Here is a 22,130-nt window from a genome sequence, read left to right on the forward strand (position 1 = left end):
CACTGATCCTGTATCTGTGAAACAATGTTTTAAATGGAAAACACTAATAAGCAGATATAAGTTGGGAATAAAGACAAGTGCATATAGATGCACTTTCCAATATGGGAGCCACCAGCCTCAGTGACTGATGGACTGAGGAATTTCAGTTCTCTAGCTGCATTACCCATATTTTTAGTGTTCCATGGCTGTACGTGCCTAATGTCTTCTATATTAGACAGCATGAGTATAGGACTTTCCCATCATGGTAGAATGTTCTATCGGACAGTGCCAATGTAGACAATGAGGAAATACACATGGTTTCATATGAAATATTTTTCATTTGAAAGCATTTTGCAAACTGCTGTGTATGGCACCTGAAAAGGCCAGTTAAGTTTACTAATTTATATCTCAGGACTGGTAACAACCTTAAAAATTACCTACATTCACTACCCCTCTGATAATCAATCCACTCTACAACATCTCCACCAAGCCTCTATCTATGTTGGGCTTCAAAATTCCAACAACAGATATTTGCCTTTCAAGGCAGTGGATTTTTTCCAGTCAATTCCCCCTAGCCCAAAATGGTTGGTATAATAACCAGATCATGGCACCACTCAGGTGCACTGGCTGTGCAACCTTGCAGCCACGCCACTGTGTGACCCTGAAGCCACTCCACTGTGCGTTGCTTCCTTGTATGGTCATTCCTCTGACTGTGCCCCCTGAGCACCTCTAGCTGCAGTTGGATATTCTTTACCATAGGGAAGAGTTCATGGCTTCAATTCTTCTGTCTCTTTTCCTGCATGCTAGATTTGTTTAAAGGTAAGAACCCGAAATGACTATTCTTCTAAGATCTCTCATTACTGCCACTAAATAAAGCATGTGGATGTTGCCGAAAATCTGAATGGCTGATAAGAACTAGAAGAACTTCACATGCATATATCAAGCACCATTCTAAGAACTGTATACAAGGACTCAAATTGTATTCATTACCACCCATAAGGTAGATGCTGCTTTCTTGATTCTTTAAATGACCTAAGTAAAGCATAAGAAACACAGGCCATCCAGCCAATGAGTTGAAAAGCTTGAATTTAATCATAGGACGTATGGCCCCAGAGTCCCTGATTATTTTAGGACAGATTTCTAAAGTTTTCACTCTATAATATGGCATGGATGAATGCATGTTAAATAATAACTTATTTCTAGCCTCTGTTTTCCATGGGGACCTTGGACAAAATCCATGTACTGTTTTTTGAGAGTCAGTTTGATATAACGAAGAACATAAGATCTATAGTCAGAATGGATGTGACATTTGTTCAGGCATTCAATACATACTGGTTTGAACAAAGTCCCATTTGACAGTCTTTAGTTTTTAGTCTTTTTGTTCTACCTTTCCAAGAAGGCCTTGTTTGCACACGAATATGCCATATATGTTTTTTTGGTGGTGGGGGTGATGATATCTGCCATCCTGGTCATCTCCAAAATGTATTTGCTCAGAAACCTTTCATCGTACATATTTTTGCATCTGTGTGGCTGTTTCAACGTTTTAAGATTCCAGAGGACCCACTTTATTCAACAACACTGATTAAGTGTCTAATGTGTCCCACACATTTTGCTAGGTGATGAGGGTACAATAATGGGTATAATAATGTCCTCAAAGCTCTCATGGGCTACTGGGAAGACATTTATAAACAGATGAAATCACTGTAATGAAGAAAGTGACAGCTTAAAGGGGAGTGAGGGATAAGAGAGGAAGTACTCTTAGAAAAATCTAGGGATTTGGGAAAAGTCAGGAGAGGATATCACCTGGGCGGAGACTTGAAAGTTGAATACGAGTCAACAGAGTAAACAAGTGACAGAGAAAACTTTGCAGGTGCACTCAGACCTCACACTCCATAGTGTGACATGGGGCGTATCCAACCTGCTCCTCCTCCAGGGTTTCTCATTTTAGTGAAGGTCACCCCTCAGTTGTAGAAAATGAAATGCTGTGGGGCAGCATGGACTCCTCCCTCTTTCTCACCCTCCACAGCCAGTCAGCCACCACACCCAAAGCACTCCACCTCCTAAATGGGTCTGGGATCATCACTTCTCCCCACCCCTTCTGCCACTACTGGGGTCGTTGCTGGCCTCTATCTGGCAATGGTCCAGGGGCCGGCTCCCTGCTTCCAGGCCAGCTCTCTCCTTCCACGACCCTCCTCCAAACTCATTCTCCACATTGAAGCCAAAGCATCTAAATTGCAAACCAGAATACACCATTTCTCTGAGGGGGAAAAGCTTTCAATGACCCTCTCTTGCACTTAGAATAAAATTTAAGTTTTTATCATGACTGGCAAGCTTGGCGATTCAATATCTGCTTATTTTTTCTAGTCTTATCTTTACCCATTCTTTCTTCACACTCTGATCAAATGCTCCTGAACTTCCTGCCATTCTTTGAATGCATCCTATTTTGCTTCTGGGCCTTTATATGTGTTTCTTCCCACTAGTTTTGCAAAACTATTACTCAATACCACAAGTCTCATCTTAAATATGGTTTCCTCCAAAAAAGTCTTTCCTTAACTCCCTAATCTAGGTTAAGAGCTTTTCTTCTGTGCTCCCAGAGTACATTTTACTAATTACACTACAAGGTAAGTGGCTGTTTCCTTGAGTAACAGCACGCTAAATGGGACCAAAATACTAAGCGGCAAGAACTCCCATACTTCATACAAGATACTTGTAGAGAAGGAATCTGGAAACCAGATTAAGGATATAAGTGATTGAGCTTGAAGCATCCAAGGGACGGTTTGTCTGGATAATTTATGAGAAACACTTTAAGAGGGACCAATTGGAGAGCTTGATATTTGTTCTGAAGTTTGAGGTGACAGAGACTGGGATTCCTCCAATGTCTAAGAGGACTAAAAGTAAATGGTTGTGGCTGGAACTGCCTGTCTGGTGGTGGCAGAGCTAAGTTGAAGCTGTACTGGGAGAAAAGTATGTTTTCATTGACAACAAGGCAGAAATGTGTACTGGGGACCAGATGTGAGCAGGAAGGAGGAGACAGTCTGAGGATAATATTTAAAAAGATTTCATCCGAGAGGGCTTCTAGTCAGAGACAGACTGTGGCCAGAAGAAAGAAAAAAAAAAAAAAAAGGATATACTATTAGCTGTAGAAACTGGATTTTCTAGAAATAGAAATAGAAAGGGGGTAATTATCTAAGGGAGAAGAAACTTCAGTCAGACATTTTTGGAGGGAAAATTTTCACAGAAATATGAAAGTGCCCCAAGAAATAATTCGCTTTGAATATTCATTCATCAGACCCAAAGAGCACCAGCCCAGGTTATAACAGTACCAGTCAAATAAGACCTTTCCTATCCTCTGCCATTCCCAACTCTACCCCACCCAGACAGCACCCCCTTTAGCTCATGGCCAATTTTCCAGAAAGATAGTTCTAATCTGTGGGAGGGATGAAGATTTATCTTTAAATGGAATCAAAATTTTAATTATTAAACTAATTCCTTCATTTAATTAGCAAACTGAGTGTATTCTCAGGACAAAAGTGACCAGAAAACTTTTTATTATATAAGTGTTAACAAAGAAATTATGAGACTCACCTGAGACATCCAGGGAAAAGGAAATGAAAAATACAGATTACTGAGTGGTTTTGAGTTTTTTTCCTTTGTCTTTCAGTTTCAGCAGTTTGATTGTGGTGTGCTGAAATGTGGATTTCTTTGTATATATTCTGTTTGGGACGTTCTGACTTTTTCAATCCATGGGTTGATGTCTTTATTGACTTAGGAAAATTCTCAACATAATCTCCTCACATGTTGCTTTTTCCCGATTCTTTCCTTTTTTTTCCTGGAACTCCAATTACACATATGTTAGACCATTTGATAATGTTAAAGATATATTATTGTATTTTCTAATTATTTTTCCTTTATGTGCCTCAGTTTGGAAATTTTGTGTTGAACAGACTTTGAATTCATTGATCCTTTTTTTTTCTTTTTTGTATCTAGTTCTGCTGTTAAGCTCATCCAACAATTTTCTAATCTCAGATATCTTATTTTTATTTTCTAGGATATTCATTTGGTTATTTTTAAACCATCCATTTCTCTGCTGAAATTCTCTTTTTATTTATTTTCTTTACCCTTTCATCTCTATTTTCTTTACTGTACTTATTATAATTATTTAAAAACCTTTGCCTCCTACTTTTAATATTTTGATCATCTGTTCATCTGCTTCTGTTGAATGTTTATCCTCCTCTTGATTATGAACCACACATTCCAGCTTCCTATTATGTCAAGTAATTTTTTAAATTGTATAATAGTCATTATGTATAAAATACCAAATGTAGATATTACTCTTCAGCTAAGATGAAGAGAACTTCAATCCAATCAAAAATCGAGCTGGGTTGTAGCTTTAGTTTCGGTGCAACTCTTGTTTCAAATATCTTGAAGGCTATATTTGCCTTGTGCTCTTTGTAAATCTCTCTCTCCAGGAATTTTTAAGAAATTCCTAACCACCACTGTGAACTTAACAGCTTCTCAATACTAAAAACTATTCTGATAAAATCAGTGGTGATAGTAGTTGAATGTAGGTTTGGAGTTACATATTCTAACAGAATATGTAAACATTAAGGAGATCTGTGGACCTCAGTGAATGGATGTTTTCCAAATGACCATGCTTGATATTACAAAGACATCCCTGGGGAAGAAATGCATTCAAAGAAAAAGGTAGACCAATGGATGTTATCTTAATGGAGGAAGAAAACCACTGAAGGTTTTAGATATCACAGAGCAAATAATGGCTAAAAAATGACTACTTGTTGAGTTTTGGTGTAGTAGAAATGGAGAACTCCACAATTATTAGGAAAGGCAATTAAAACACCTCTCCCTTATCTAACTACATGTTTAATCGAGGCTATATTTTCTTTATATACTTCAAAAAACAATGTATCACCCGAGAGTGAGTACAGAAGCAGATAGAAAACAATTGTCTTCCATTAAAGAGATTTACAAACATAAAAAATGCAACCCTATTAACCATATTTTTATTTTTAAAATGATAGCTATTTTTCATAAAATATGTTACAGATTGTCATCACAAAGAGTAAAAAATGTCTCTGTATGAATATCTAATATGGTAAATATTAATAGTTATCATTCACATTAAGAAATTCAACTTTTGGGGGTCTCTAATTTTGAAGAGTAAAAAGGTCCTGAGTTTTTAAGATAAAAGCTTTAAGAACTGCTGCTATATAATTACATAAAATGTGAAAGTCACTCAAGTTCAAGTTGTGTTAAGTTCTATAAGTTTGATATTAAAATTCACATTAGCATTACAAATACTATGTTTATTCCTCCCTATTATGCAGCCATATTATTCCTTTAAATTTGTTGTCTGTTTTCCTAATCTAATTAGGCTATCAATGTATTTAGAGAGATTTAGAGAGTGACATTATTTGGGCACTTTCTTCTTTAACACTCAGTCTTCACCCCAGTCCAGCCCTCTGTTATGAGAACACCAGAATCGTTTGCATGTTCTTTACTTCTTTTTAATTAAATTTATTTTTTATTGTTATTTTTAAATTTCACTATAATTAACACACAGTGTATGTTAGTTTCAGGTGTACAATATAGTGATTCAACAATTCTATACAATACCTGGCATTCATCACAAGTGCCCTCCTTCATCCCCATCACCTATTTCACCCATCCCCCCAGCCATCTCCCCTCTGGCAATCACCAGTTTGTTCTCTGTAGTTAAGAGTCTGAAATTTTGGCTCTTTTTTATTTTGTTCATTTGTTTTCTTTCTTAAATTCCACACGTGAGTGAAATCATATGGTGTTTGTCTTGCATATTTTTCTTTATTTGTTCATTCATTTTAAAAACATTTTTTAAACATTTATTCATTTTTGAGAGATCGAGAGAGACAGAGCATGATGGGGGGAGGGGCAGAGAGAGAGGGAGACACAGAATCTGAAGCAGGCTGTCAGCACAGAGCCTGATGTGGGGCTCAAAACCATGGACCATGCGATCATGACCTGAGCTGAAGTTGGATGCTTAACTGACTGAGCCACTCAGGTGCCCTAAAAACATTTTTTAAGCTCTGGGTTAAGGCATACAAAGAATACAAAGATAGTAACTTCCCTCAGGAGCTAATGATCCAGTAGGTTAGACAGAGAAGTAAATGAAAGATTATAAAAGAGGTTTCAGAGCTATGATAAACACATGCACATGGTGTAACAAAGAATCATGGAGAAGCGGGGCCTGACCTATGGAAAGTATCAAGAAAAGCTTCATAAAGACAAGAGGCCTTAACTGAATGTTTGAGATAAGCCAGTAGTCAGATGAAAAGTTCAGGGAAGGTCAATCCTGGCAGAAAAGACTGAATGACCCAAGGTCTAGATGTAAGAAATGGGAGGATACAAGTAAGTCTGTGTTTCTGGGGCATAAAGTGTGAGGCTGGAAGATGAAAAGAGACAATCAAGGAAGTAGGAACCAGAAAACGCTATAAACATGACAGTAAACCGATCAGCCAGTTTAAGGGGCTCCACAGAGCCCGGGCAAGGACTGAGAACCACAAGTCTGTGGGATTGCTTTGTGTGGCCAGCACGGTGCTTTAAAATGGATAGGGATGCTTTTCTCCAATTTGCCAGGCTTCCACATTCTCCCTGGTCTTGTCTCTTGTCTCTCCTTTCCTTGTTGCATCAGTCTCTGTATGGTTCTCTGCCTACAGAGGATTTAACTGACACTTAGGCCATTTGTGTCGTATTCACTATTTGTGTCCTACAAGTGTCTTTCATCTAGCTTTTACCAGATCTTGTTCTTTAAACCCTTGACATGTAAAGCTCTTGGCCCCACTTCATCCCCCCCACCAAAAAATTAGAAATTTTGAATATCAAATCCCTTTTCTAGAGATTTACAATATACTTTTGTACATTGCTGCCACTGATAAGATCTGCATTAAATAAAAACCAACTAATTTTGTGTTTGAACTAATCTGACCATGGGACCACCTCCTTTATTTAAATGAATGTCGAGTAACATCTAGAACAGCCATTTTTAGAGTGTCGTTAGGGAATGCCTAAGAGTCTCTGAGATACTCTCAGAAGTTCTGTGAAGTCAGAAGTATTTCCTAGTAATAGTACAGCATTACTGTCCTTTCCACTCTTCTTCTGCCCAGAGTATACAGTGGAGCTTTCCAGAGGCTGTGTGATGTTCAGTATTATACAGAACAGATAAATACCGAAATGGATATGAGGATATATTAAGCCAAATAGTGATGTCATTTGAAAAAAATGTAAAACAGTGTCCTTTTTCTCCCTACTTAAGAAAAATATAAATGTTATTTTTAAGTTTATTTATTTATTTTGAGAGAGATATTGAGAACCGAGGAGGGACAGAGAGAGAGGGAGAGAGAGAATCCCAAACAGGCTCTAGTTGTCAGTGTGGAGCTGACTTGGAGCTCGATCCCATGAACTGTGAGATCATGACCTGAGCCAAAATCAAGTGTCCGACTCTCAACCAACTGAGCCACCTAGGCGCCACTAAATGGTTACTTTTTAAATAAAACTCTAGAGTGTTAACATGGTAATAGGTTAAAAAAATCTCTCAGTTTAGTTTTCTAAGATGTCATTTTGGGGTAACTTGATTCCCTGGTTCCAGGGAAGACATTGGATTCAGGCGTGTATCCAGTCATGTCTGGATCTAAACCTAATGTTACATTTTTCAGCTACTTGCACCAATAAATTGTCCCTTGACTCCAAAAGCTTTTCATCTTCACACACCAGGGTACCAGGAAATGCAGTTTGAGAAATGTTGATCTAATCATCATGTTCATTGTAGCTGAGTATTGACATGAACTTGCATCTTCAATTGTGTTTTGGTCTTGACATCTCTTAATACCTTAGTTTACTAGGGATTTTACATAATTATATTGCAATTTTGGTAACAAATTAACTGATTAGTTGACACATTAAAGTAACTATAGTATATATATAATATATATATATTATATATATATATATATATATATATGAATTCACAGCAAGACAGACAGACATGATCAATTGGGGAGATGTATTAAACAAATAATTATAATACCATAATCACCCTCTGTCTCAGGTAGGCCCCTGGCCACCTCTCCCTGGGTAGCTATTATTCAGGAATTAGCTTTAATCATTATCTCTGCCTGGGAAGCTTGCTGGACTCTCCAGAATAGGTTCGGCCCCTCCCCATTTACTAAAATGTTCTAATTGTCCTTGCACTTTGCCTTCAGATCACTCATCATGGTTTTAGTTAATTACTTGATGATTTGTTTGATATGTTTCTTTTCCAGATGCTCCGTGTTTACCTTGATCACTCTCTTATTGTGATTCAGCTTAGTACGTGGTATATAGTGAGTCCCACTAATGTATCTGTGGAGTGAATGAATGAGTGCATGAGTGTCATGACAGGGGAGATTAAAGGTGCTGTGGGGGCATAAAACAAAGGGAGCTGACCCCTGTTAGGGGAAGGAACAGAGGACTGCTAGAGAGGTGACACAGGAGTGGAAAAGGGAAGGGTGAGTAGGAGAGCCATCCAGCTATGGGGAGAGAAGCGGGACGTCCGCTACAGCTAAGGGTAGTATTTGAAACTGATGTACAAAAAGAGTCTTGAGCCAGACTGTGAAGGACCATTTAAGTTTGTTGTTGTGTTTTTAATCTCAAGAGTTTAGACTTTATACCAACGACACTTAGAAGCCATTAGAGGATTAGAAGTAGGGAAATGGCAGATCTTTCTGCTTTAAAAGGAAATCCTGATCCGTGTGTGCAGAACTGTGCAGGGACAAGCAAGTCTGGAGGTAGTGGGACCAGAGGGGTGACATGATTAAGTAAGAAACAATGTGGCTTGGACTGGGGTAGTGGCAGAGTCTCCTTCAATCACATTTTTAGTCAACACATATTACTGCACACCTACAATATACTAGGCCACGTTCTAGGAAATGGGGATATAGAGGCAAATAATACAGATGAAGTTCTTGAACATATGGGGTTTATATATGAATCGGGGGGTGGAGGGGATGTTGACAAATGAGTAAGCAAATAAATAGGCCAGAAATGCTCATTACCTTTGAAGGAGGAACAAGTGGATTGACGGAGTTCCAATCCACCCTGTGCACACCAGAGTACAATGAGAGGGAATCTTCAGGGTGACCAAAGGGTTCTAAGTGCCAAGCAGTAGGAACATCACAAGAATTCTGTACTAATGTAGCATGTGGTTTAATATATGAAGCTACTGGGTCAAACATACCCAAATATGATTCAGAGATTTGAGAGACCCTCTTGTAATCTGAGGATCATGATGGCAAGGAATAAAAACATGTAAAACACTGAAATGGAAGGGATTACAGAGAGGTCAGTTGTGGGTTTAGTTGTTATAATGCATCTTGAAATTCTTTGATCCTAATAAAGATTTACAAGGAAGATGAAATATAGAATTGCTTTCCAAAAGAAGAAAAAAAGGAAAAAGAGGAGGAAAATAATATCTTATCTCCAGAGTTAACAAACAGAAAGTAGGGAGAAGCCCAGGTCTTCGTGGAGAAGATTAACGTTAATTGTTTCTATATTGGAGTTTTAAAATTGTCTTTTTTTCCCTCTTCCTTTCAAACTTGTTATACATACACATATAAATGCAAAAAGCACTTTGGCAGTTGCTTATACAATTTAAAATTTTTTAAATATTTATTCATTTTTGAGAGACAGAAAGACAGAGCAAGAGTGGGGAGGGGCAGAGAGAGAGGGAGACACAGAATCCGAAGCAGGCTCCAGGCTCTGAGCTGTCAGCATAGAGCCGGATGTGGCGCTGGAATTCAGAACAGATCATGACCTGAACCAAAGTTGGATGCTTAACCGACTGAGCCACCCAGGAGTCCCAACACGTACTGAGTTCTAAGTGTTCGCCGGGAGCACCAGCTTTAATAACTCAGAGATGTGTCATTTGTGATAAATCTTGCCTACAGGAGTGCCCATTGCAGAACGGTGGAGAAAGAGGAAACAAAATGAAAACGTATTAATGAGACGTAGAACATCCACCAATCTAGAATTTTTGCAGGTGTCTCAATTGTCCAGCACCTCCCTTCTCTTGCTTTCTGCTGAAGATGCTTCAGAATTTGTGAGCCTAGCCTATATTTTCATTTTCTCGCCAAGGTGCCCAATTCTACATAGGGGCTTTAAAAAAAAAAAAACCTGGGAAGTTTTCTTCAGCAATGAAATTAACATTTAACGACACCTTCAACCTGTGTAACGTTCATCTTTGCCGACGCACAGGTGGCCTAGCTCTCCTGGGTTCCTTACTTGGGGGTGTACGTATGTACACCTCTCTTACCTTTGGGATACGGAAGGGACATAACCGCCAAGCGGTTGGCATGGCGCGTGAGGAGCCCTGTGGAAATGTAACGCATGGTCCTGTTCATGAGGCGCCCTGGCTCCTACCCTTGGTCTCCTAGTTCTGGGTCAGGATCGGTGCCTATAGGCTCTGCTCCCACATTCAAAACGTGCCTTACTCAAAGCCACTCGAGTAGGTGCTTTGAGGGTGCAGAAGCAGGGGAGCTCTGGTTTTCTAAGGCTGCCAAAATAATTTGGAACCTGTATTTGGAAGCATGATAGAGGCTGTATTCTCAGGATCCTCAAGGATATTCCTTAGTGAATTTCTTTTGGGGGGAGGGGAGGGGGAAGGGACTTCAGAGGTCACCAAGCCCAACTCTCTTAAATCCTAGAGGAGACACTGAAGCTCAGGGATGCTTACTGCCAGAGCGATGTCTGATGTCACCTTACCCTTCATCCTTAACTGAGGCCCTACCTGCAACGGCCCCGGCCCGTCTCCCCGCAGCTGAGGACCGGCGAGGGGCGTGTGGCACCGCTGGAAGCACCCACAGCCTTGTCCTCTCTGTGCGGTCGGGGAGGAGGCCACTGAGCGAGAGTAAGAGAGCGAGGGAGGGAGAAAGGAAGGAGGGGAGCCGGAGGGGGGAGTGGAAGAGGCAGCCTCGCCGGGGGCTGATTGGCTCCCGAGGCCAGCCCCCGCCGCGGGTTTATAAGAGTTGGGGTGTCCGGGCGCGCAGCCCGCTCGCCCGCGCGCCCCCCGAGCAGCGCCCGGCTCCGAGCGCCGCCCGTCGAGGCCCGCCTGGCCCCGCGCCGGCTCCGCGCCGTCTTCAGGCGGCGTCGCGGGCAGAGCAGCCAGGGAGGGAGGCGAGCGCCGCAGCCAGCGCGCCGAGCGCCATGCGCCGCGCCAGCCGAGACTACACCAAGTACCTGCGCGGCTCGGAGGAGATGGGCGGCGGCGGCTCGGGCGCCCCGCTCGAGGGCCCCCTGCACGCCCCGCCGCCGCCGCCGCCGCCGCCCGCGCCGCCCCAGCCCGCCGCCGCCCCGCGCTCCATGTTCGTGGCCTTCCTGGGGCTGGGGCTGGGCCAGGTGGTCTGCAGCGTCGCCCTGTTCCTCTACTTCAGAGCGCAGGTGAGAGCCCGCCTCCCCGGGGAAACTGAGTCCGGCCGCCGGCTCGGCTCCCCAGACCTTGCAAGTTCTGGAGGGGGGAGAGGGCCTCTAAAGAGGGTGCGTCCCGCTCGGGGACAGCCTGGCGTGGGGCCGGGCGCGCTCGCCTGCATCTCCGCCGCCCGCCTGCGCCCCGCGGAGAGCGGAGGCTGGGCTCGCCCGGCCCAACCCGGTGCGTTTGAATTTCCCCCGCGGCGCAGCATTGGCTGCTAACCTGTAATGAATGATTGCACACTCCCCACCCCTGCCCAACCCCAAACTCCTTCCATTTCTCACTAGGAGCTAAGACTGAACTTAGAGGGTCGGGGGAGTGAGCGCAGCCGTGTCCCTTCCCGCCCACCGCCTGCAGGGGCTGGCTCCCGGGGCTGGCTGCTTTGCAGGGGTGCTGCGGGCCGCCCTGCAGGAAGGGAGCGCGGGGCGGAAGGTCGCGGTGCCTGCGCTGCAGGCGGCCGCTGGAGCACCCGGTGGGGATGCCCAAGGCGCCAGGCGGGCGGGGAAGCCTGGTTGCAGGACTGGGGCTCCGCTCGCGCCTGGGTGCACGAAGGAGCACCACGTGCCTTCCCACTAAGGTGGGCGGCCGAGGGAAGCAGGGGTGCGTGATGGTGGTGAGGTTCTCCCCCCTGACGCAGCCTCACTACAGTCTAGCAAGTAACTAAACTTCTAAAAGACGAGAAAGACGGCTGGGAACTGCAGTGGAAGATAGTAGAAAGGAAGGGGTAAATCTGTAATATTATGCTTTCTGGTGGTTTATGCTCTTGTGTTTTCTTGGAAATTGCAGTGCAGTTGGTTGGATTCATTCAAATGTTCTTGTCTGGTACTGTGAACTCTTTCTCAGAGGAAGTGGAGGGCTGACTGTGCATTTTTTTTTTTTTATGGGAAAAAAGAGTTGGGTTTGGACTCCATTGGTTTTCAGATTCAAAGGTGATTACTAAACCAAATGAGATACATCAAAACATGGCATTGCTTGGATTGTATGAGTTTTGACATGTGCCAGTGTCTTGAACTCCATTATTTGTTATCATAGACTTTTTGCTGAATATTCATTGTCCACTGTTTTGTATTTTATGGAGCTAGTTTGATTACCTACTAAAACAAAGGTCAAGCTACTATAAGCCATACTTCAGAACACTTGTATTTGTATATTAATAAAAATAATCTTTACCTATTGAGATAATTTTTTTCTTAAAAAACACAACTTTTGCGACAGAGATTACACCCATCTATATGGAAGTGATGAAAAACTTTTTCTTTCATCAGAGTATGCTGCAGTCAAGAATGACCTATTTTCCCATCAGTTTTCTCCTCCCACATATAAAGTCTGTAGATACTGAGTGCTTACACTGCAGATGAGACTATTGAATGCTGTGGAATGTGAGTTAAGAATCCTTAATTCAATGTACAATGCCCATCTACTATATGCATCATGTGGTGCCAGGTAATTGAGGAACCTATTAACAAAAGACTTAAAATTCTCAAACATGAGAGAATTATCTTTCAGAAAAAGAAAGGGAGCTGCGGTAGTTGGCTACTACTTTTTATCTTTTCTAACACCTTAGGGATATGGCATTTTCATAGCAGTAATGGTGAAGTGAGTGTTGAGGTTTGAAAGAGCTGTAGGGAATGAATGAGCTCTAGGGACAGCTTGGATTGGTGGGAACCATGGATGGGTGTGGCCATGTAGAAAAGAGTGACCTGCTGGATTCTCCTTCTCTGTAAGAATGTTAATGGTCTGATAGGCCAAAGGGTCTGTCTGATGATCACTGATCACTTATCATAACTTAGCAGTCTTGATATTACATTGGTAATAGTGAAATTCGCAACTCCGTTTTTCCAAAAAAAAAAAAAGAACCCATGCAAATTAGTAAGCCTAGCTAGAAAATTTTTATTTGCAGATTTAATGTCATCAGATTTCATAGGTACAGTTTTCTTAAATGTCATGAGGATTGGGTTTTTCTAAGACTTATGCAAAATATATTAACCATTATTCTGGACCCCATTTTGTCCAGAATAATGCATTTAAAAATGTTTTTTTTTTTTTGAAATGGGGAGAGAGAGAGAGAGAGAGAGAGAGAAAACACAAGCAAGGGAGCATCCTGGAGAGAGGGGGACAGAGAATCAAAGTGGGCTCCACCCAGACAGCAGTGATCCTTTTGCTGGGCTTGAACTCAGGAACTGTGAGATCATGACCTGAGCCAAAGTCTAAGGCTCAGCTGACTGAGCCACCCAGTCCTGTCCCTGTACTGCATTTTAAAAGGGGCATCTTCTTTAGGAAAGAAGTAATATTAGGAGCAATGTGTTCATAAGAATACACATTAGATTTGGTTGCATTTTACTGAGTTACAGTATCTACCTCTGATACCTAAAGGAGCCCTGATCATTGAGAGATACGTTCCAAAACAGTTACAAGTGAACTGCTCTGATGCCTGGAGTGTGTTTCAAAATAATAAGTGGGGAGCTTTAGGGGTAGGGAAGTGGTTTCTTACAGATGAAACAAGATTGGCGATGGGTTGATGGTTGTTGAAGCTGGTGATGAGTTTGTGGAGTTCATTCTACAATTCTTCCTGCTTTTATGTATACCAGAGGTCTTCTTTCAAAGTTCTAGCTGAGAGAATAGACTTCGTTTGACTCGTCACTAATTTAACATTTTTACTCATATCAGCTCCTTTAGGTTAGACTTGGTACCAAATAAGAGATTTTTTTAAAAACTTCCATTGAAGTTGTGGGTGTTAACTACTTGGGGTTTCTGAATGTCTCTGAATTAGAATGAAATCATTTTGTATCAAGTAACATGTTTGCAGTTTACAGTAAAAAATGAGGGGGAGCCAGTTTTATTGTTTTTGTTTCAAGTGGGGACAGTGTAGCTATGCAATTCCTCAAGAAAAAAAGTTGAATTTAGTTTTAAATGCATTTATTTTTATTTATTTTTTAATTTTGAGAAAGAGAGAGCGAGCGAGCTGGGGTGTGTGGGGGGGGAGGGGGAGGGGGGAGAGAAAGAGAGAGAGAGAGAGAGAGAGAGAGAATCTTAAGCAGGTTCTTTGCCAGCACTGAGCCTGCCAAGAGGCTCAAAAATACGACCCCAAGATCATTACCAGAGCTGAAATCAAGAGTCGGACACTCAACTGACTGAGCCACTCAAGTGCCCCTAAATGAATTTAGAAGAATGCCCAGAATAGTGTAAAAATTACAGTGACTTTAAAAAATCTTTTCCATTCTCAACTCATGATTGAATAGTCAAAAATGAATCAGCCATACTGAACGTTTGCAGATTGCCCATGCCCAGATTGAAAAGAAAAAGAAGTACTAGATCTAGAGTAGATTTGCTTTTCCTCTACCAACCTTGCCAAAGAAAAAATAGCATGTGGTTTTTGCTATATATTTACCACATCGTATTCATACTTTGGTTTGCAAAGAAGAAGAAGAAGAAGGAAAAAAAAAAAACTTCCAAAAAGTTGCTTGCAAAATTTATGTGTGTTTTTTTCCCTTTTAATCCATATAACCACATTCAAAGTTTGGAGGTCTGCTACAAGATAAGGTTTTCAGAAAACAATCTCTGTTGCCTTTTTAACTCCTTCGCCCAAACCCCAGTTCGCACACCGACCTCCCTGGCTGTTTGTTACTCAAACAAGGGAGCAATCACTACTGCAACTCTGATGTAGAGGTGAGCAGGCTGTTTGAAAAAACAGATAACAAAGTAGCACAAATGTCAAGCATCCTGCCTCATTTAACCCTACAAATGAGACATTTCAAGGAAGTTTTTTTCATTTTTAAGATTCTCATTTCATATGAACTATAGTATCTGGTAAATGCATTTATAAGTCTTTTAAGTCATATATTTAAGATTTATATAATGTGTTCAAACATTTCTAAGTGTAATGAATTCATCTGTAACTCAGTTTGCTGTGATTTTTTAGGATGAGCTTCTGTGTTCCTTTGTTGAGTGTAGTAAGTTCTAGAAGGTAAAGACTGCCTGTTCGGCTCACTGCATTCTTGGCAGCATCTAGCGCCATGCCTGGCATGTTTCATTTACTGAAGAAGCTTTTCAGATGATGCAGGACACTAGAAATTCGCACATATGTAAATTAGCTAAAGTAGACTAAAAAGTAGTGCTTTTTATGCAGTCATGCACATTCTCTATCCCGACCCCGGTGTCTGGAGAGAAGGTGTGGGACAGGAGAGTGGCTGGGTCAGCCGCTGGATGAGCCCTGGGGGTGTCCGGCACCGGGCACCAATCCCGCCCTTGCGAGCACTTTCCAGTGAGGAGACTACCAGCCCAGAGGCCCTTACTGGTGTGTGTGGGCGGCCCACCCCACACCTCAACTCTTCTCCTGGTCTCCATTTTTGGGAAGGGAGGGCTACAACACCCTGGAACAGACATTTCTAATGTGTGGTCTGTATTGAAGTCAACAAAATAAATGACTGTATCAAAGTGAACAATGCCATGCTTTCGTAATTTCTTTGGGGAAAACCATTGATGACTTTTATATACGATTTAGTTCTTGTGTTACCTTCTGAAAGGTGGTTCTCAGCTGCACATTTGAAGCCCTTGGAGAGAGAGCCAGTTGGCTCTTTCCCTTAGGGATGTGGCTTCCGTTGGCTGAGGGTGGCATCTGGGTGCAGAGACCTTCTCAGAGACAGGGAACAAAATCTTTGTGTTGCATTTCTTTGCATAGAGTCATTAACCATTATTACTGCCACAATGTTTTTGTACCAACTGACATTACTTGTGAAAAAAAAAAGGGTGTCCCAGGAATTTCAGGACATTTTAATCGCAGAAAATCCGTATTTGCACATTTGATATTTGAAAGCATTTTTTTGAATGTTTATTTTTGAGACAGAGGCATAACATGAGCAGGGAGGGGGGCGAGGGGGGAGGGGCAGAGAGAGGGAGACACAGAGTCTGAAGCAGGCTCCAGGCTCTGAGCTGTCAGCACAGACCCCTACGTGGGGCTCATCCTCGTCAACTGCAAGATCATGTCCTGAGCTGAAGTCGGATGCTCGACCAACTGAGCCACCCAGGGGCCCCTGAAAGCGGTTCTGGCCATATGTACTTGGAGAGGGTCTGGGATCTAGTTAGGACGCAGATCCCCAGGCAGCATGCCAGGGCCCTGAGATTCTGCATTTCTGACAGGTGTTCGGACTGTACTTTCAGTAGCAACAGCATCGGGCACGGCCGCTGCTGTTTGATGGCGCTTAGTCAGACAGCAGGCCTGGAGCTCAACCAGTTATAGGGTCCCCGGGCATTTCCCCCTAACAGCGCACTATTCCTGTAGCTCAGCAGTTTTCTGGTGGTGAGCCAAGTAGGTCTTGGCATCATTCTTCTTTCTTGAGGTCTCAACCCAATAACCCTTCACAACAGCTTCCCCAGGCTTCTCTGATTTTGTGGGAACCTGACAGGCACTAAGTGAGCTTTTTAAAAAAGCGTGATTGAAAAGCTTTCCTTATATAAAAACTCACATATTCTGATGTGTACTAATTATTTTAATTTTTTTAAATGTTTATTTTGGAGAGAGAGCATGAGCAGGGGAGGGAGGGAGGGAGAGAGAGAGAGAGAGAGAGAGAGAGAGACCGAATCTGAGGCAGACTCCTCCAGGCTCGGAGGTGTCAGCACAAAGCACGACGCGGGGCTCAAACTCACAAACTGCGAGATTATGACCTGAGCTAAAGTCAGATACCTAACCGACTGAGCCACTCAGGTGCCCCTGAAGAAAATATGAAAAATAAACATGGATTGTAAATAGTTTTGCTTCATGAGTGACCCCTCTCCCAGGATTATAGCTAATCCTTATTATATCTGCAAGACTGAAATAATAAAATTTGTATTAGTGGGTGCATATTTGTTGAAGGGTTATTATTTCATTTTGAGAATCTCAGATATGGAGAGAGTACTTTCTAGTTTATGTCTGATGGTTGGTTAATAAACCTGCACATCTTTTTGACCACTTTTATAAAGACAAAACAGGCAATGAGAGACCTGGTATTAATTGACGGAGTTTATATTATAAACTTCTATAATTCTCCCTTTTCTCACCCAGTCTATACCTACTAATGAGCAAATGCGCATGAGGTACCTTGAATTTTTGAAAGAAGAGGACAATAAATTAAACAATTGTTATTTACACAATTGATAGCTAATTATCTATACCCTTTACTTAGCGGTTGAAACCCCCTCAAAGTGTTGTCAGAGCTCCAGGAGGAGACAATTTCAAGAGAAGAGTTAACACTTGAAGAAATGTTTAGACAGACAACCAGCTAACAATTCAATGGGGATATTTTGGGTGGGACAATCCCTTACATTGTAGAAATTTTAGCACCTCCCCTCACCGGCATCTATCCATACAGCCCACTCACCCAAGCAGCCCTCTTCACCCCCGAGACACTAAATATTACCCCCTGGCAAACGTACCACTCCAGTTGAAGAAAAACCAATGAGAGTTTCAACCAAAAGGGAAATTTGCTTCTGGCTTTAGGTTTTGGGGAGGCCGTAGGCAATGGATTTCTCCCTCCCTTCTTTGGCTTCTTAAAATATACATTGGTTAAGGGAAAAGGCCAGACCAACATGGTGGCTAAAGATGGTGTTCATTTTGCCTGGTTTTAAGCTTCATGCTTTGAATATCCAAGTGGGTTTTATCATCTCATCCAGTGTGTCGTGAATGACCTACAGACCAAAAGCTTGTCTACCTTCGCTGATCACATGTGATTTTCCTTGACGCTCCTCCCCTCTATGAGGACTTTCACGTTGCCAGACAATTTTAATAGTTTCCCTGTGAATCACACATGTGTACTTGTGCTGTGAATCAGAGCTACTCATAAAAAGGAATTAGAAATCAATGTTTCACCAACACCGAGGGCAACTGTATTAATTATTAATTTTGGGGGGACATAAAGACTCTTGCAAGGATGAATTTTTGTGTCCTTACGTCAGTCACACTTTATTAAATGATCGATGATAATTGCTCTACACCCTGCCTTTTGTTCCCCCCTCAGATGGATCCTAATAGAATATCAGAAGATGACACTCACTGCATTAATAGAATTTTCAAACTCCATGAAAACGCAGATTTGCAAGACACAACTCTGGAGAGTCAAGACACAAAATTAATACCTGATTCGTGTAAGAGCATTAAACAGGCCTTCCGGGCAGCTGTACAAAAGGTGAGTCCACATGAGGGTATAAGTCAAGGGCCTGCACTGACCCTGTTAATACTGAAAATTAATACTGGCTAAGTGCTGTTGACTTTGTTCTTTTTCATTTTAATCATTTGTAAAAGAGCTAAAGAGAATTTTTAAGGAGATGGGCAGAATTCTTTTGAAGTTGGTAGTGGTTTATTATGGTGACCAGAGACTTTCTTGCACATATTCTCTCCTTTCCTCTCTTTTCTTTTCTTTCCTTTTCATTTTTTTAAGAGGAGGCATTTAAATTCATACATTGAAGGAGGACAAAGCTAGTTGGTGGTAGTCAGTGCGTCACTTTGCTAGTTTGAATTCTCTGCCCTAGAAACCTTTCCCTCAGCTTATAGGACTTGCTGCCGTTGTCTTTACATTTGGTTTTGTAATGGTAGGATCTCCTATTCCACATCTGTGGATCCAGGACTCTGTTAAATACTTGTAACTGGTCTGGGGGCATCTGGGTGGCTTAGTCAGTTAAGTGTCCGACTTTGGCTCTGGTCATGATCTCATGTTTCGTGGGCTTGAACCCCATGTCTGGCTCTGTGCTGGCAGCTCAGAGGCTGCAGCCTGCTTCAGATTCTGTCTCTGGCTCTCTCTGCCCTTTCCCCACATGTGCTCTGTCTCTCTGTCTCTAAAATAAATACAAATTAAGACAAAAATAAAAAAAAATACTTGTAACTGGTCCAGTGTTGTCATCTGGAGTGAGGAGGTAAGCAAGCAGAGCAGGAGGCGATTTGCTGACCAAGGTGGAAATTCTGCATCCGTTTTCTCATTTTCCGGGAGAGCTGGGTGAGGAGGGAGGAGATGGGGATGAGAAGACCAGTGACTTCTCTTAATCTACAGCTCTAAGTGAGAAACACTGTAATATCTGCATGTTCTACTTTTCTGAATAGAGTCACTTCAGATTTTGCAGGCTTGGAATTATTTTATGGACTGACTCCACCCAAAACTGGGTAGAACCCAATGACTTCAGTGAATTCTAGCATGCACGTCTGTGTGGATTCTTGCATATACCCATAGATCCCAATCCCTAGTTTGCAACTCCCTGGACTATCTCTGATCATCTTAGAGTAAATCCTAAAGCTCTCAAACTCCTTAAATCTAAATTGAGTTTTAATTTAGTCTATTTTTTAAAAACTCCACATATAGTAATAGCATTTTTAAATGTTTATTTATTTATTTTGAGAGAGAGAGAGAGAGAGAGAGAGAGAAAGTGTGTGCACATGTGTGTGGAAGCTGGGGAGGGGCAAAGAGAAAGGAAGAGAGAATTCCAAGCAGGCTCCATGCCATCAGTGCTGAGCTTGAGAGCCTGATGCAGGTCTCAATCCCACGACCCTGGGATCATGACCTGAGAGTAAATCAAGAGTCGGGTGCTCAACTGACTGAGCCACCAACACACCCCTAGTAATAGCATTTTTAAAAAAGGATGTATCAGAGGTAGAGAGGAAGGGAGATGAAGGTGTTTTGTGTGACCCATAAAGTTGATATTTGCTGTACTCTATCAAATCTAAGATACCACCAATTTTCAACTTACATCATTATTTCATGCATTGGAAAGAAAGAAAGAATTAAGGAGGGAAGGAAGGAAGGAAGGAAGAAAACAAGGAAAGAAAGAAGGAAGGAAGGAAGGAAGAAAAAAATTAAACACGATCCTCATAGATTCTGTTTGTGTCTTAATTTCAGAGTTAGTCTGCTCATTTTTTTGTTTCATTTTATGTTTTAATTTCATTGGTTTGCTTTTTATCCTATCTCCCAAATGTTGAGTAATCTATCTATAAACAATAATTTACATGTACGAGAGGTAATCTATTAGTTAAAAACCAAACCCCTAATTAAGGTATTCTGGTTAGGTAAATGATTGTCTCCTTATTTTCTGTGTGAACTGACCTATATTGTATCTCCGTACAATGAAGAGATAAGCTTTTAATTTAACAAGTGTCCTGGTTCTTAAAAATTATCCTTCTGTCTGTTTTTTTCGTGGAAGAATAAGATCAGCCAAGATAATTTTGAAAATAAAAAATATTAAGAAGAACAGGTAGCATTAACATTTATTTAGAAGAATGCAAAAGTGGTTCATCTTAACGAGTCAAAAGAGAAAAACATTAGCATCTCGTAGATACTAAGAAGTGATTGACAAAATTTCGCGTTTATTTCTGATGTTTAAAATCCATTAGAAAACAGAACCAGATGGATTCTTGATGTTCTAAATACCTCAAACTAAAAGTTGGCAAATGATGAAAAACAGAAACATTTTCTTAAAGTCAGGGACGCAACAAAGATGCCTAGTGTCCCGGCATTATTTACCATTGTTCAGAATACTAGCTGATGTAATTATAGGAGAGAATGAAATAAGAAAGCATATGTAAATATACATAAAAATACGTGGAAAAGCCAACATTTGCATATGCTGATTGTATACTTGGGAAAATTCAAAAGAACTAAAAGGCTGCAAGCAAAATAAATCAGCTTGTAAAAATTAGTAAGTAATAATCACTAGCTGTCCCTATTTCAAACAAGAATTCGAAAACACAAAACACAAGAATAAGCAAATACAAAAGTGCCTGGCTGGCTCAGTCAGTGGAGCATGTGATTCTTGATCTTGGGGTTGTGGGTTTAAGTCCCACTTTGGGTGTGGAGATGGCTTAAAAATAAAATTAAAAAAAAAAAGAAAGAAAGATGAAAGAGAACACAAATGAAAGATTCCATTCGTAATTTTTAAACAGCCCTACAAATTAACTTAACAAGGCATGGACAAAGCTTATGGAGATTAAAGTAGAAAACTACAGAGGCATTTACAAGGTAAAGATGTAACCATGTAAAGTCCTGATCTGCGGAAGGGACCATACACCTTAAAGTAGACTTTACTGGATGCGTGAATGTGTGTATACTAGAACGTGATTTTAAATAAGTGGACATAGTTTGAATTATTCAAAACCAGTGCTGGGAGGATTTGTTTACTATTTTTGAAAGTGACAGCCTTTCACGGTCTGAGGTGAAAACAGATCCCAGCCGGAGAGAGTACTTTGGCCGGTCGCTGATCCCTGGCCGTCCCACGCCTTCTGCAGTTTCCGAGGACTTCTGTATCCCTGCCTGCCCCATCAGAACTTCCCTGTTCATTGTCCCATTTCCTTTGAGCTTTCCAAGTGACTGCCTAGATAGTATGACAAACCAATTTGTACTTAAAATGAGCAACAATGACAGAAGTTTCACTGTTTTGGGAGCTTTTTGGAGCCTTGGTGCCTTGTTCCAAATAATAACATTCATATTAGAGATTCAGTACCTGGGAAGCCAAAGGAGAAAGATTTGTGGGCAGACAAGAATAAGTAACTCTTCTTATGAAAGGCACACAGTTTTAATTGTATTTACAGATTACTGTGACTCAGAGGACGAGTAGAGCTTTACTGTTAATAGCACATTTTTTTGTTGTGCTGTGAGATTTTACCCATTATTCATGGGTAATAACACTACACACAGACAATCCTTTT

General features: G+C 41.5%; 1 protein-coding gene across 1 annotated transcript in view; it reads left to right on the plus strand.

The window, feature by feature from the left end:
* The first annotated feature begins 11,208 nt into the window (after positions 1-11,208).
* TNFSF11 (TNF superfamily member 11) overlaps positions 11,209-22,130 on the plus strand; it is a 31,339-nt gene continuing 20,417 nt past the window's right edge. The window contains exons 1-2 of the mRNA XM_039257090.1: positions 11,209-11,442; positions 18,463-18,630. Of these exons, the coding sequence (XP_039113021.1) occupies positions 11,209-11,442; positions 18,463-18,630 (402 nt within the window). The remainder of the gene's footprint in view (positions 11,443-18,462; positions 18,631-22,130) is intronic.

Source organism: Hyaena hyaena, unplaced genomic scaffold (genome assembly GCF_003009895.1).
Source record: "Hyaena hyaena isolate Hyena2069 unplaced genomic scaffold, ASM300989v1 scaffold_598, whole genome shotgun sequence".
Lineage (NCBI taxonomy): Eukaryota > Metazoa > Chordata > Mammalia > Carnivora > Hyaenidae > Hyaena > Hyaena hyaena.